Source organism: Brachyhypopomus gauderio, chromosome 6 (genome assembly GCF_052324685.1).
Source record: "Brachyhypopomus gauderio isolate BG-103 chromosome 6, BGAUD_0.2, whole genome shotgun sequence".
Classification (NCBI taxonomy): Eukaryota; Metazoa; Chordata; class Actinopteri; order Gymnotiformes; family Hypopomidae; genus Brachyhypopomus; species Brachyhypopomus gauderio.
In genome coordinates, this window is record NC_135216.1 from 18468677 (window position 1) to 18483431 (window position 14755).

General features: G+C 44.9%; 2 protein-coding genes and 1 long non-coding RNA gene across 3 annotated transcripts in view; 1 reads left to right on the forward strand and 2 right to left on the reverse strand.

The window, feature by feature from the left end:
• Positions 1-574: 574 nt before the first annotated feature.
• LOC143517162 (uncharacterized) lies at positions 575-2419 on the forward strand. Its single transcript, XR_013131867.1, has 3 exons — positions 575-1420; positions 1555-1668; positions 2145-2419. It is a non-coding gene; the product is annotated as an uncharacterized LOC143517162 (long non-coding RNA).
• Positions 2420-2565: 146 nt separating this feature from the next.
• On the reverse strand, positions 2566-3345 carry LOC143517161 (hemoglobin subunit alpha-like). Its single transcript, XM_077009338.1, has 3 exons — positions 3201-3345; positions 2840-3047; positions 2566-2722 (listed from the first exon to the last, which is right to left on the reverse strand). Exons 1-3 carry the CDS (start codon positions 3293-3295, stop codon positions 2594-2596), a joined length of 432 nt encoding a protein of 143 aa, XP_076865453.1. The 5' UTR covers positions 3296-3345; the 3' UTR covers positions 2566-2593.
• Positions 3346-7481: 4136 nt separating this feature from the next.
• kank2 (KN motif and ankyrin repeat domains 2) overlaps positions 7482-14755 on the reverse strand; it is a 24890-nt gene continuing 17616 nt past the window's right edge. The window contains exons 2-12 of the mRNA XM_077009337.1: positions 14404-14487; positions 12672-14066; positions 12380-12583; positions 12182-12275; positions 11265-12005; positions 11074-11161; positions 10476-10695; positions 10024-10166; positions 9603-9803; positions 9398-9496; positions 7482-9297 (exon numbers count right to left, since the gene is read on the reverse strand). Of these exons, the coding sequence (XP_076865452.1) occupies positions 9241-9297; positions 9398-9496; positions 9603-9803; positions 10024-10166; positions 10476-10695; positions 11074-11161; positions 11265-12005; positions 12182-12275; positions 12380-12583; positions 12672-14066; positions 14404-14440 (3279 nt within the window). The 5' untranslated portion in view covers positions 14441-14487 and the 3' untranslated portion in view covers positions 7482-9240. The remainder of the gene's footprint in view (positions 9298-9397; positions 9497-9602; positions 9804-10023; positions 10167-10475; positions 10696-11073; positions 11162-11264; positions 12006-12181; positions 12276-12379; positions 12584-12671; positions 14067-14403; positions 14488-14755) is intronic.

A 14755-nucleotide genomic window follows, 5' to 3' on the forward strand; every position in this document is an offset into this window, starting at 1 on the left:
CTGCTACTTGGTTGGTTTACTTCTTGTCTCAGTGTAATAGTGGGACATCATATCTCAGTTCCTGACACTTCTAGAGGCCTGGGAGACTGAAGTGGTCACCCTGTTCCTAGAATTACACTCACATTCTAATATGTATGCAATTACAATGTATGCAACATTTTCACACACACACAGGATGTTTTGGGAAGAGTATAGCTATGTATCCAGGAGGATAGAAAAACAGTATCAGCCATTGCAAAGATGGGCACTTGAGTAACTCGAGTCAAAGTCGCATACAAAAAGACTTCAGAAATGACTTGTGACAACATGTGTTGCGAAAAGCACTATATAAATATATTCGATTTGATGACTTGAAACTCGTCCCTAATAACTCAGCTTGACTCGTTCAAAATAACTCGTGAACAATGGGAGTCAGTCCGCTAAGTTAAGTATTATGGCAGATACTGCATGCATGAGACATGTTGGTTATCCCAGCCCACTGGGATTTTTTAAAACAATTAGAGGTAATGGTTAACTAAAGTGCCACAGACAATAACATTTACCACCCAAAGCCAAAGAAACGTTAAATGTTTGTGAATTTGAAAATCAGCATACCAAATTTAAACTTCATCGTGAATCTGAACTTACAGATACTTAGCTAATGTTGTTTAGGTACTAATATCCAAAACAAAGAATATTCGAAAATTAATTGCATGTAGAATGCTAGAAATCCAGATGTAGCTAGTTACCTAGATGAATGAAAACACTGCATAAATCTACATCTAGTTATATCCACGTAGCGGTAGCTACGACGAAGCCGCATCCTAATCTTTGTTTCGGATGTTTTGCTCATTTTGGCTAGGTTTAACGGCCACCACATCCATCTAAATCTTAGCTTGTTGTCTGATTTACCTTAATTAGCTACTAGCTAGCTAATGTTATAGCTAGCAGACCCCATCAACATTCAATTATGCTAATATGTATAGTTTCAGTTTAGAACGCGGATCCGCCTTCACTAATTTCTGTACGGTTTTGAGCATGCAAAATTACACCGTTGTTAGAGATAGTGATTCAGAAGTTTAAATATTCTAATATGGTATTAGCGATAAGAGACAAAGTACACAATACGTAGAAGCTGCCGATAATGGCGGACGGCCAACATGGAGCATCCTATTAGTAGCTAAGGTGGGTACTACAAGGAAACTACCAATCTACAAACATTACAATGACTGACAACCAAGAAGAAAAACATGGGGTTTAAATACATGACTTAACAAGGGGACTAAACTAGAAACAGGTGATGCCGATGACGAGGGGTGTGGTAACAGACTGACAGGGGTGTGGCAGGGGAACACAAGGATACCAAGATACACAAAGATAACCAAACATGAACACATGGAGAAACATGACAGACCGGAGGACGGCGGAGCTACACGTGACAGTAAGTGGCTTGAACATAAAGAACATGACATGAAGACAGCGTGCATCATACCCTCTAAAAATCTTTTGATTGGCTCTATGTGAATAACAAATTAAACTTTATCAGTCCCCTCCTGCAACATCTATGTTTAACAGTTTGAACACGTTGTGCACGTTGTCCAGAACAGACAGAAGATAAGGAAACGATCCTGTGGTGATGGTCCTCCCAACTCACTGACCATCCAGCTGGAAGAACCCGTCATGTCAAAGGTCCTCAGCAATTAATCAAGTTTACAAAGATCATTTTGCACCTCAGACATATTAAACTGGACAACAATTTTTGTCCAGTAATTAAAAAACCATGACCATTAAAAATATATATATATTTTACCCTGAATTATAGTTTTATTTATATCAGGATTGGTTTGTAAATTGCAAATTTTGAAGTAAGTGTTGATTATGTATTCATAAATAAGGGTGTAATCACACTTTAAATATGTATAAATATATAGTATTTTCACCTATATTTGTCATCAGTAAAATCTTTTGTCAGTGTTCATTTGTCCAAGCCAGCACCCTGTAAATAGACATGGTAATTATGGGAATTTAAGTGAACAATCAGATACACAAACAATCTAATGATCATTCTGTTTCTTTAAACATGTAATTGTATTTTAAATTTATGTTGACATTTGATGAGTCAAGACTAAAGTTAGCACCACTGAAGACACCTGTTTTCAGTACAGATGACAGAAACAGAGAGGACGGGACAGAGAGGACGTGGCAGGGACCTTCCACGGGGCAGATGCTAGAAGTCCCTTCCTGCATAGCATATATGTTACAATTATTTTTTAATAAAATGAGAATGTGTAGAGTGTTGGTGTAACTACTTCCTAAGCCTGTTTTATATTGTTTTAACTCTGCTAGTCCATTGAGCTACACAAATATTTTACTCAAAGAATGAAATGAAATGTTTTCATTGTTAGTTTAATTTTTTATTATTTCATTTGAGGGGATCATCAGATTGTTGTTAGACAGTTGAAACTACTTTACACTCTCAACTCTCAGCTAGTCCATCTTAGCTACACAAACAAACTTTTTACACAAATAAAGAGATGGAATATTTTCTTTGTTTTGAAGTTTGGTTTCATTTAAGGTGATCATCAATTTGTGGCTGTGGAGTTGACGCTCATCTTTATCGGTACTTCTCGGACAACGCCAGGTTAACTTGTGCGAGGAACTTGTCCACAGACACGTGCACATCAGGAGTGAAGTCATCCGGGAACTGCGCGGCAAGCACCACGAGGATGGTGTGTGATATTATCTTAAAAACAGAAAGAATATACATGTAAATGACAAATGCGACTAAATATTAGAAAACGTGCCTCTAAGAACTGCATAGTGTTTGAGTAACTAGGATGTATTATACACACTAAGTTACCTTGAAATTGGCGGGGTCCACGCGCAGCTTGAAGGCATGGAGCTCGCTGAGGCTGAGCAGACCCGTCTGTAGGTCATCCATACTCTCCACGGCCCTCATGACACCTTGCATCACCGTGAGCCCGTGCTTCTTCAGTTCAGCAGAGCCTGAGCTCAGATCCTTCCAGTGACTGAAGTACGTCTTCGTCTGAGGATAGACAGTAAACATTCTGGAAAGAAGTAGGAAGAATTAATGAATGAAGTTATTACATGACATGTCTGATATAACGACTGGACTCTATTAACACAATGAATAAAAAAATGAATCGTTGTTCTTTATGTAACAAGCATGTAAGCAATTGAATGAAACACAAAACTTTTACCTGGACACAACCTCGATACCAATTTCTTCAGCCTTGGGCGCCGCTTTGGCAAATATTGCCTTCACGTTGGCTTTGTCTTTCGCGTTAAGACTCATTGTTGCTCAGCTTCTGAAAACGAGACTCAAACTACGAACAGATTTGGATCTGCTTTATATAGGCACTGGGAGTAAAACGGAGTGGTAGAGCAGTTGAAACCCCTCCCTCCTGTTATCTGTCCAGTATCTCTCCTTTAGAAGAACCGCAACCCTCACCATGAAGATGGAAAGAAATGGATCACCATATATTACCACGTGTATTATTCACTGAAGTGTACCATCATCCTTGAACCTCTAAGCAAGGTCATGGTAGGTCATGGTAGGAATTCTACAGAAAGTGACTTACAGTAACCTTCGAGTTAAGGTCAACACATTATAGGCAAGTCTAATAGTATTTAAAGGTCAATATGATGCGTCCCTCACGCATATAATGGCATCATTATCTCGGAATGCAAAGCAGTAGGCAATTTGTAACATATGGCAGGCCGATCAAAAGCTTCATAGTCCTGATTGAACAACCATACAGGACAAAATCCTTTAGCAGCACAGGGTTCCACCGCAAAGTATTAACAGATAACTTAAAGCATTATTTAAATTGAATTCTTCATCCGTCTCAAAATGTGAACAATCCAGACATAGGAAATAGCGTGACATTTCAGACCCTTTACTTTTCCCTCTACTTTCCACAGGGTTTACATCCTTTCTGGATTCAACCACTTCCCACAATACCCACCCTTTCATAAACTCCAGCTATGTGAAGGTCACCATGGTGACAGTAGTTTTTAATAAGATGTGGTCTTATGTTTGATTCACTTATGAGGTTTGAGGCTTAGTTTTGTGGTATTTAACAGCAATGAAACTCCTTTAGATGCCTTATGATCAGAGGTGTCAATTCCAGGTTCAGAAAGCAAAAGTCCTCACCAGGATTTTGCTCAAGCTTGCTAGATTTTCTAATTAGTGCAATCCAGGTAAAATGAGAGGAATCGACACAATCCAGGAAGCCTGAGCAAAATCCTGGTGAGGACTTTTACTTTCTGAAGCTGAAATTGACATCTCTGCTTATGATGTGTTGAAAAGGGTTAAGTCATGTTTATCAAAATGTGTTGTACGGATTGTCTGTTGAATTGTCTTACCCTCCAAAACATTTAGTCTTTAGGTCATCACCTAGGTCATTACATGCAAAAGTGCTGAACATGTTGTGATAATCTCTAAGGCATCATTTTACAATCATTTATTTATTTAGTTTTTTTTGTTACATATTTGTAATTTATCCTAATTTGATTAAATTGTTCGCGGGTGAACATTCAGTTACAGTAAGAAAGGGAGTTTGTGAAGGTTTAGATCAACCAATGGTCTCAATCATAGGTCAGAGGTGCATCTCATGAACCTTTACTGTAATTGGCAAACATTTATAGATGCTAAACACTGCAGTAGCACAAAGTCTCATAATGGAAAGACGAGGACATGTACAGGGTGAACAGCCAAAAAGAGGAGTAAGACTGTGTGGTTTATTGACATAAATTCTGACATGTTGCTGTATTAAATTTTTTTGTTTTGCATTTTTGCATTCTTATACCATATATGATATCCAGACTAGCTCATAGGGGTAGCAGAGGTTCCATTTTCACATCTCAACAAGAGGAGGCTGTATGTGCTCAGGTTGTTTTGAATGTATAGAGTAAGTTTCTAATTTTGCAGTTTTTCCAGTCAGTCTTTTCTGAATTTCAATCAGATTTGTTTTTGTCAACAAATTGCAATGCAAACAATACAGCCAAACAATATTGCTGTACAAATATTATTCCAGTCCAATTTCTTGCTATCAGTCTCCCACATACAGTCATGTGTAACTTTGTGTTCTGTGTAAGTTTGTATTTGGTGTGTAACATGTATTGTTTCATTTGATATACCACAGAATGTGCAGCATTCTTGAAATCAAAAGCTTAGCTAGTTTGCCTCAGAATATAGCCTACTTACAGTCTGCACTGACTGTGATTTATAGTTGCTCTGACAACATGGCTAAGTATTTTGACTGCCTTGTTCATAGGCAATGGCACACAGACTAGATATTCTGATGGCACTGACAAATTGACAGACCTAAATATTTACTTTTGAAGCAAAAATAAAGAATTTTGAGTGAAGTATGTGTTTTGCTGGTATTTCATTGAGTTTTGCTGTTTGCACTGTTTTGATAAATGCACTTGTGATGCCAATGTAAACCATGACATGATGTCAGAAATATACCAAATCGACTGAGAAAAACTGTAATGCTTAAAACCTTGATCCCTGTTTGATTGTTATTTCATTAAGAGTGAACATAACTATATTATTTAATTAATGTAACAGATACCCGAGACAATCAAATGATAAAGACTGACCTCTCCAGGAAATGGTGGTAGTGTCCTATAAGCAGCTATGAGAAGACACTGATGGGTAAAAATAACTGCACAGATTTGACAAAGGTGAGACACAGGCGAGACACCGCCACCACCACAGGGGAGGGGGGGTAGGTGATGACGACAATTGCGACAACATCTCACTCAAGCGAGCCGAAACACTCAAACGCCTAACGTTAGTTAGTCTGACTAACTTAATATACTACTAATCAACTGCATCAATTGTGTTAAATATTGAAATTACATCTGGTGACTTGACTGGGACTTGACTGGAGTTTAAGACTTGGGACTTGATTGTATTGACTTAGGACTTGACTCGAGACTTGATTGTGAAGACTTGAGACTTACTTGTTACTTGCAACTTGGTGATTTGTTCAAATGTCTGCTATACACACATACACGTCTCTGTAAAACACTTCACTTTACTGTGAGTACAGGCTTGCATCTGGACAGTCATATTTAATTTGCAGAAAGTCCCACTGCCCCGCCCTTCTCCATGAGAGCGCACTTCATGACAAACTCAGCCCCAGGACGGAGCTCTGCCGATGGATCCAGGACAAGGGACAGCTGGCGTGGCCTCCGCACATTCAGTAGGCTATAGCTCTGCCTGTCTGCACACTTGTACAGTTGTACCAGTGGGTTTGGCAGTGCATACACTAACAGGTTATACATCAGTGCCTTCTACACAAGACAAAAACAGCTTGTACCTTCTCTGTCTGGAAAGCCCCGGAGTATTACACTTTTAAAAATAATCTAGTGTTACACTTTTTAAATAATTTAGTGTTTCACTTTTTTAAACAATCTAGTGTTACATGTTTTATATAAACTTTTTCCGTTGTGTTTTAGATTTTTTGTAACACTGCTTTTATAAAAGGCAACAATAAAAAAATTATTCAATGTTACCATTTCCTGAAATACTTTTGTGGTCTAGCTCAATAACTTTACACCTAATGTTCGAATGTTTATTTTTCTCCTTTTAGTTTCAACTCTTGATGAACACTCGCTCATAACCCTACATATTTACAAACGAATAAAATCTCTCCTGAAGTATGTTTGATTTAGATACGCCCCATATATGCACTGCATTTTAAAATCCAGAACTTCTGGCATTTGTTTGGGCTTTATATTGTAGAAAGTCTATTGAAAAGAGGAGAATTTTTATCTTCTGAGAACACGCGCAGGGTATATCTTTATGGTCCACCCTTGGATGGCATTGACAAGCCAAAGACGAAGCTTCCAGGCCGTTATCTTTACACATCTTGCTGTACCATTTGTACAAATTATGATGAGACAGGTTTTTAAAGGCTATTAATGTTGGTCGTTTTTCTGTAGAAATATTTTTTGTTATAGTTACTAACCCAACACTGTAGAACGTAAGTTGAAAGTGTATATGTATATATGTAAAACTTTATAATATGTTTTGTTTGGTTTTTGTCAGTTTAGTCCTCCCTTTAAGCATCGTTTCTATTTGTAAAGAAAAAAATACTGCTTCTGTACGTTGTGTAAGACTCAGGCCTTTAATTTTTCAAACATGGTTCTTGAATTAAATCGTCGTTTATTGGTGTTATAATTGTTATAACCAGTCTTCCTGCACGTCTTAGCAACCGACAAAAACATGACGTAATAGGTTCTCTTATACTTGGGTCTATTACGCCCTCTAGCGCCAAGACAGATAAAATAAACACAGCAACCACGTCATAATAAGATCGTTAGACGAGACAATGAACCAAAGGCCCGCTGTTTCTAAAATGTTTCCACGAGCTAACGTTTTTGCTGATGTAAAAATAACTGACAAATTTGGCGATTTTTATTAGTATATGTTTTGAAATACAAATACGCAATTTAACGCCTAGTGTGGATTTGTAAGGGTTAAAGTTTATTTCTCAAAACCAAGGAAAACAAACAGTACAAAGTGAGGATTTTTCATAATGGTGCATAACGCGTATTACAAACCAACACAGGCAAATATGCCAAAAGATATACATAGTTGTGAACAGATATTACAAATATAAAGATATACATAGAGCGTTAAATAAAATATAAAAGATTATAAAACCAATTAGTTACTAAATGGTGATAAGAAAGCATATGTAAGAACCTACTTAGGCATCAAATTACACGATTGTGATTCAAAAAACGAACACCTTGTGTGGTGAAAAAGTTAAAAATAGTCTCGTTTGTTTAAAACCTTTGGAGATAACATATATTATTCTTATTTCAGAAAACATCTTATACAACACATTCTTCATAGATAGTTCTGAGCGTTTTTCCATACGTGCTTGACCCACATTAGAAGATGCTTGAGGAGCACCACATAGCGCAGTGCCCACATTAGCATCTACCTACCCTACACCAACCCAGAGTAGACCATCTAGCCTTCAGACAACCTCTCTGTTCTCGACTCCTCATCCTCATCCTCGTCCTCAGCTTTCCATGTGGAAATTCAGTACCTTCATGACACTGGGCTCATGTACAAATGCTGATTGTACATGTACTAATGCGCATTTAAATAGTGGTTTGAAAAAAACGTATTCCAACAAACTGCTCACCTGTCTTTGCAGGACCAAGGGCTTTCAGGATATTCTATGGCCAGGCACAGACAGTCTAAAAGGTGGCAACAAAGGCAAAAGCTCAGAGGCCTCTACAGTCCAGGCTGCTCAAAGTTCACACACTGAATCTACAGCACACTACACAAGAGTCAGATGCTTTAAGCCTGGTCACCAGGGAGACAAAAATATACACACGTAGAGGACATGAAATATTGCTGTGAGACTGCACAAGAACAAGTTAAAAATAGCTAAAAAGATTACAATATTGTCAAGAGTATCAACAAGTGCCTAAAACCTGTAGAAACAGAACATGCACTCTCCTCTGAAACTGCTCAGCCGAGGGTGATGATCTACGCAAAAAATGTGAAAAAAATATCTGGAAAAATAATCTTGAACATTCTGATATGTTGGGACTCATACGTTAGACTCTTAAGAGGAGCGGGACTGTGATTAAAGGACACTTCAGATCCAATTGTTTTTGTTCACGTTTGCACCAAGTCATTGTCTAGAGCACCATGATTAAACATTTAAATGATTCAGTAATTCAAGCTATGGGTCAGCCATTACTTTATCCTTAAATATATCAAGGGTATGCAGGTCAACTCAGTACGCTGACTGCACAACATTGCCCCCTTCAGGGCCAGAGGGGAATAGACCTGTCTAAACTCCATTATTATGTGGATTATGAAACTGATGTCCTGTCACTGCATGAGGGATAAGATCGTTCAGCTAGCACAGAAAAACAACAGAACACGCCTTCAACCATCATGGAGTCTAGCTGGAGTTTGGACGGTAAAAGCATCGTGTAAAATGAAACAGACCCTTACTGCGCCACTGATAATACACCTTAATGACATCAAGTGCTACGTGTTTAGAAGAGTGTGCACAAATGTTTTAAAAACACTCACATGTACTCAGCCAAATGTACACACAAGAATAACGAGTTTGTGTATATGTGTGCCATGCATGCGTGTGCACACACACGCATATTCACGACTCACACACACACAGTAGAATGGAGGAGGAAGGTCTCACGGAAGACTCAGACCATGTGATTCTGACATCACTTCATGTCAGATGAAGATGATGAACATCCCAGAACTGGGGACTTTGGAGACACCTGAAAAAACAAAAGTAAATACTCAGCTAGGACGCAGTGTGTGTGTGTGTGTGTGTGTGTGTGTGTTTGTGTATGTGTGTGTGTATTTGAGTTTACTCACAGGAGACGGGGGTTTGGCAAAGTTGAGATGTGCATACAGCAGCACAGCGATGTCATTCTGACTGGCTTCCAGTGCGATGGAGAGAGCAGTGCTGCCATCCTGTGGAACCAGTGAGAAGTGACCAAATAAAGACAGGCGGTGCATGAGGGGGGCGGGGCAGAGCTTGAGCGGGGCAGTGCTTGGGCAGGGGGCGGGGCTTACTCACATTATCGGTGAGGGTGGCATCACATCCTGGCACTGACAGCAGCTGCCGCACGATGTCCACGTGGCCGTGCTCACACGCACACATGAGTGCAGTGGAGCCATCGTCGTCCTGCAGGTTGACCTGGGCACCACATGACAGCAGCGCCCTCACCATGTCACCACGCCCGTGACTGACCGCCAGCATCAGAGCCGTCTGGCCAGCCTGAGAGCATCGCACGCATGCACACACACACACACACACACACACACACACACACACACACACACACACACACACACACACACACACACACACACACACACACACACACACACACACACACACACAAGAAAGAAAAAATTAAGAAACAAGGTTTTGTTGGTAGCAGCCAGTGTGGTGTGGTCTAAATAGGCCTGCGCAGTGTCACCAGTAGGGGGCGCACCTGACTAGCTTTGGCATTGACGTCCCCGGTGCGCAGCAGCTGTTGGACAGTCTGCAGGTCCCTGTCAGTGCGGAAGGCAGCCAGAGCCGTCAGCATGATGGCAGTGTATCCCGCCTTGTTCTGCTTGTCGGCGTTACAGAGACCTGCAGGAGACACACACAGCGGTTACATACTGGACAGGAGAGGCACTGCTTCCTGCTACGCATACTGAGTGCAGGATGAGCACACGCCCCTGTCCAGCAGGGGGCAGTACTGGGCCAGACTCTCCTGCTTAAACCCGGATCAGGAGGGTTCTAGCACAGGTTTGTATATTTAGAACCAGAAATACACAACAGTTCTCCAGTGTCTGGACACTGTAGATAAACCCACACACACACACACACACACACACACGTGCACACATACACACGCTGCCAAAAATGAGTTTCCTGTGCTCCGCCCCGGAAGCTGACCTGTGTCCAGCAGCAGTTTGACCACAGGGAAGTTGGAGTGGGACACAGTGTAGTGCAGGGCCGTGTTGCCGTTCCCGTCCGCCATGTTGACCACCAACTCCAGCAGCTGAGGGGAGATGGAGGAGAAGGTCTCCATGTAGGTGCGCACGGCCTCCGTGTCCGCTGACTTGTGACACGAGACACGCAACCACTCCTGCAGCACCGTGGTGTAGGCCGTCCTCTGCGCAACACACACGCACACACACACACACACACACACACACACACACACACACACACACACACACACACACACACACACACACACACACACACACACACAATGCTAGGTGTCACACACAGGGTCAGGCCCTCCAATCTTCTCACAGGGTCACGCCCTGATGAAATGGACCATGAACTCTAACCTGTAGGGTCTAGTGTGAACTGTCACACTACAATATGGAGGAAAGGCTCAGTAAAGTTTCCAAGTTCAGTTCAGAGCTCTACACATATGTGTACTTCTACACACTGCACTGAGACAGCTGTGAGACCTGCCGTGCTCATACACTGGTCAACCACTGCATCATCACTGTAATATTTTATGTGTAAAACAACCTACCGCCCCCTGCTGGCTGAAGGCATTTGGTTCACCAAGTGCTCTCTGTAAGGTATGAAGAGCTGCCATGAGGTTGTCACTCAGCTGCCCTCTGAAAGAAGAGATCACAAGAGCCCGTGATCAGTGCTCACACCACTGAAGAACACCTCCATACTTGTGAATGATCACAGAAGTGATGATTACTGTTGTGATACCTCCTTTCCTGTTCACATCCTATGTTGGAAACTCTACTTTCTGACAGACTGCTGGTTGGTGTTGTGGCTGTGCCCTGCTGGTTAGAAGCGTCTGACTCCTTTGATTGGACAGCCCTCCGCTGTAGAGTGAGGTCAGTGGTTTGTGATTGGCTGGCAGCTGGCTGTGAAGGACCAGTGGTACGTGACACAGCAGTGGGCTTCTGGGTGGCCAGGCCTACAGTCTCTGGCAGGCTAGAATTCTTAGAGTCAGTGGTTTCTGGTTGGTTAACAGTTTGTTTTGATACAAAGCAGGTGGATGATGGTTGACCGGATCTCTGTTCAGGAGAAGTGACAGTGCTTTGGCAATTATGTTGCTGAGTGGTCTCCATCTCTGTCGACTGGCTGACACTCTCCTGAGGAAGCTGGCTTGCACAGTGCAGTTTGTCAGTATCTGAGGCTGGTGATTGGCTAACCTGTTGCCAGGTGGTTGTGTCTGAGACTGGTGATTGGGTAGATATGTGCAGAACTGAAACCTTATTGGCTAGAAGTGGGGCAGTGCTGGGCAGAGATGCAGAGACAGTCACGGTCTCTGTGGGTTTGGGAGTTTCAGACACAGGGAGCGCACGACTGCTGGTGGTTGGTGCCTGAGGTGGTTGAGTAGTGGATTCTGGAAGTTTCTCTGTGGCCTCGTGATATTCACTTGCGTCACTCTCATCCTCTGAACTCTCAGAACTGCTCTCCTCTGAGGAGCTGGACTCAAACCTGCAGGGCATGTTCAGAGAAACGGATTCTAAATGAGTTTATTATATTATGTTTGTATGCATATATGATGAATATTTTCTTTAAAAATATGAGATGGTTTAATAATAATCAAACACATTAAAAGTACTTAAATAAGGAAACAAGTTCTAGAAAAGGAGTGAGTAAATGGAGTTTACCCCCCGTTGACTCCTATGAACTGCAAACTCTTTTTAGTTGTCTCTCTGTCTGTCTTCTGCTTCATGATGGATTTCAGACTGGACTCAGGAGACGCTTCAACACAGAACGGAAACATCCAGCGTTAAACTGGCTGGCCACGCCCACGTCATCACATAAACATCAGCATGTAAATGAGAGAGGAGAAGGGGCGGAGTTACCTGGCTGAGGTGAGTCTGGCGGCTGGTGTGCCTCACCTTCCTTCAGCCTCTGGCACAGGGGAGCCGCTTGATTGCACTTTGTCTCCATGGCAACAACAGGGCTGGTGACTGGTACCGACGTGGACACTTCACACCTCAGGACCTCCCGCACCTGCTTGGAGCTGATGGCAGCGGGCAGGTCTCTGGGCAGGTCTCTGGGCAGGTCTGGGAGGGAGAAGGAACACAAACACGGTTCAGCCACCGCGGTTCAGAAGTGAGAGAGAGAACCATGGAGAAGGTGTGGCGTGCCCACCTTCTGCAGTCAGGGCTTCGGCGTGTCCCCGGTGAGGCCTGGCGTCAAGGAGGGCGGCGGAGACGGGCCTGGGGGGGGCACTGCAGTCCTGCACCTTCAGTGCAGTGCCCACCCCCACCACCGTGGGGCGCTCCAGCGTGTACACCTGGATTCCCACCGTCCTTTGCTGCTGCTGCTGCAGGCCTTGCTGTGCGAAGCTGACCACGGTGTGGAGGCCGGCGCCGGCCCGGCCCGGCTGCTCCTGCCAGCCCAGGCTGGTGGCCCTGACGGCGTGGTCGGCTTGCGGGGCTCCCACGTCCCGTCCCCTCCGTGCCGCCTCCACCTGCTCCTGGGCACTGCGCAGGTCTCGCGAGGCCGTCCTCAGCTGCGTCTCCAGACGCTCCACCTTGGTCTTCAGGGCGTCGGTCTCAGGGGCCAAGCCCAGGTCTTCTTCCCGCACCCCTACGCCCACGTGACGGATGGCGGGGAGCTTGTGGTCCGAACCCACCCCGATGGTGCGCACCTCTCTCCGGCTCCCCGGCCGCGCTCCACCCACGATCACCGTATCCTCGATCTCGCAGCCGGAGTCCTGCCGCGAGCCCCCGGGGGTGGTGGGGGACGGGGCCCCCGTGGCGGCTGGGGGCCCCGTGTCCTCCTCCGGGATATCGATGTACAGCTCTCCTCGTGGCCGCCCGCGACTGAACCCCAGCGTGTGGCCCAGGAACTTCTGACTCTTGAGCTGCACACTGAGCTGCCGCTTCTCCTCCTGCAGCACGGAGATCTTCACCTGCAGCACGGGGATGGTCTTCACCTGCTCCTCCAGGTCTCGGATCTTCCTCAGAGCCATGGCCATCTGCTCACGCACGTGCTGCAGGTGACCCGGAGTGGGCGACACGGGCGTGGACAGGCCGGAGCTGGCGGGCGTGTAGGAGCCGCCCCCCCCCTGCGAGCGGCTCAGCCCGTGCGCGCTGGACAGCGAGGTGTTGGACCCGGCCACGCTGCCGTGCAGGCTGCCCAGGTTGGAGACACGCTGCCCGTTCTTCTCCTCCTCCAGCCTGCGCCGGGCGTCCAGCAGGGTCTTCTCCACGCGCGCAGCGCTGAAGCCGGGACGCTGGCCGCCGTGGTAGCCCGGAGCGCAGTAGGAGTAGGACGAGTGGCGGCTGTCCACGCTGGCGTTGGAGCACAGCGACTCGGTGGAGGTCCACCAGGAGCCCGTGTAGCCGTAGCCCCGGGGGAGCGAGCCGTACCGCGGCCGGCGCTGCACCGACAGCTTCTTTATCGTGTTGCCCTTCTCAATGTCATTCACGTATTTGAGGAAGTCCAGATCCAGCCGGTAGCCATAAGGGGTCTCCACTGAGTACGGAGCGTCAGCGTCCTTCACGTGCAGAGCTGGGGCAGCTGGTGGATTCATCTTGCCTGCAAAAGGGCAGACCTGCGTTAGCCCAGTGGGAATCTCAGTCTACGCCGTGAGCCAGAGCACCACAGCGACTGCGGGCTGCATGCTAATAGGTCCCTAATGGAAATAACTTTTGGGAGGGAGATGAAGTTTCTCTACAGCCTTTTGGGAAACAGACCAATGCCATTTTAGGTAAATGATGAACACAGTGAATGGGACAAACTCTGAAATAGTTTGTTTATTATTATTATCATTCTGTTTGCTCCTATTCCACATGAACTGCGTGTGTGGTGGGTAGAGGTTGCTTGACCCCAGTGTGGTACTTGAGGAACACGTGAGCTGTGAGGACGTGCGTACCTGGGAAGCTGGTGTCCATATGCAACACTTGAGCCATGGTTCAAAGTTCAAAGCTGACTCCTGTCACACCATCACATACAAAACCTGTGGAGAGTCAGACAGGGCGAGAGAGAGACTTTTCCTTATCTTCTAGTACCCCATACAAGCTGTCAGCAGTGATCTCACCACCCACCCAGTGACACGCGGGGCCAGCTGTGTCCACTCAAACCCAGGCAGCAGTGTGGAGCTATGCAGGCACACAAACGGCCCCACACTGGCACAGAGCAGCACTCACACTAACCAGCCTTGCCTGGGGTAAGAGAACACACCAGAGGGGAGGGGGGAGGGGAGGAGGGGGGGGTGGTCTGTTTTA

Bases quoted from the DNA above. Each gene is read 5' to 3' on its own strand.
- LOC143517161 (XM_077009338.1), bottom strand. From the start codon at position 3,295: ATGAGTCTTAACGCGAAAGACAAAGCCAACGTGAAGGCAATATTTGCC. The intron at 3,048-3,200 runs GTAAAAGTTTTG...ACTTCTTTCCAG, and splicing joins GGTATCGAGGTTGTGTCCAG to AATGTTTACTGTCTATCCTC. The intron at 2,723-2,839 runs GTAACTTAGTGT...TCTGTTTTTAAG, and splicing joins TGGACCCCGCCAATTTCAAG to ATAATATCACACACCATCCT.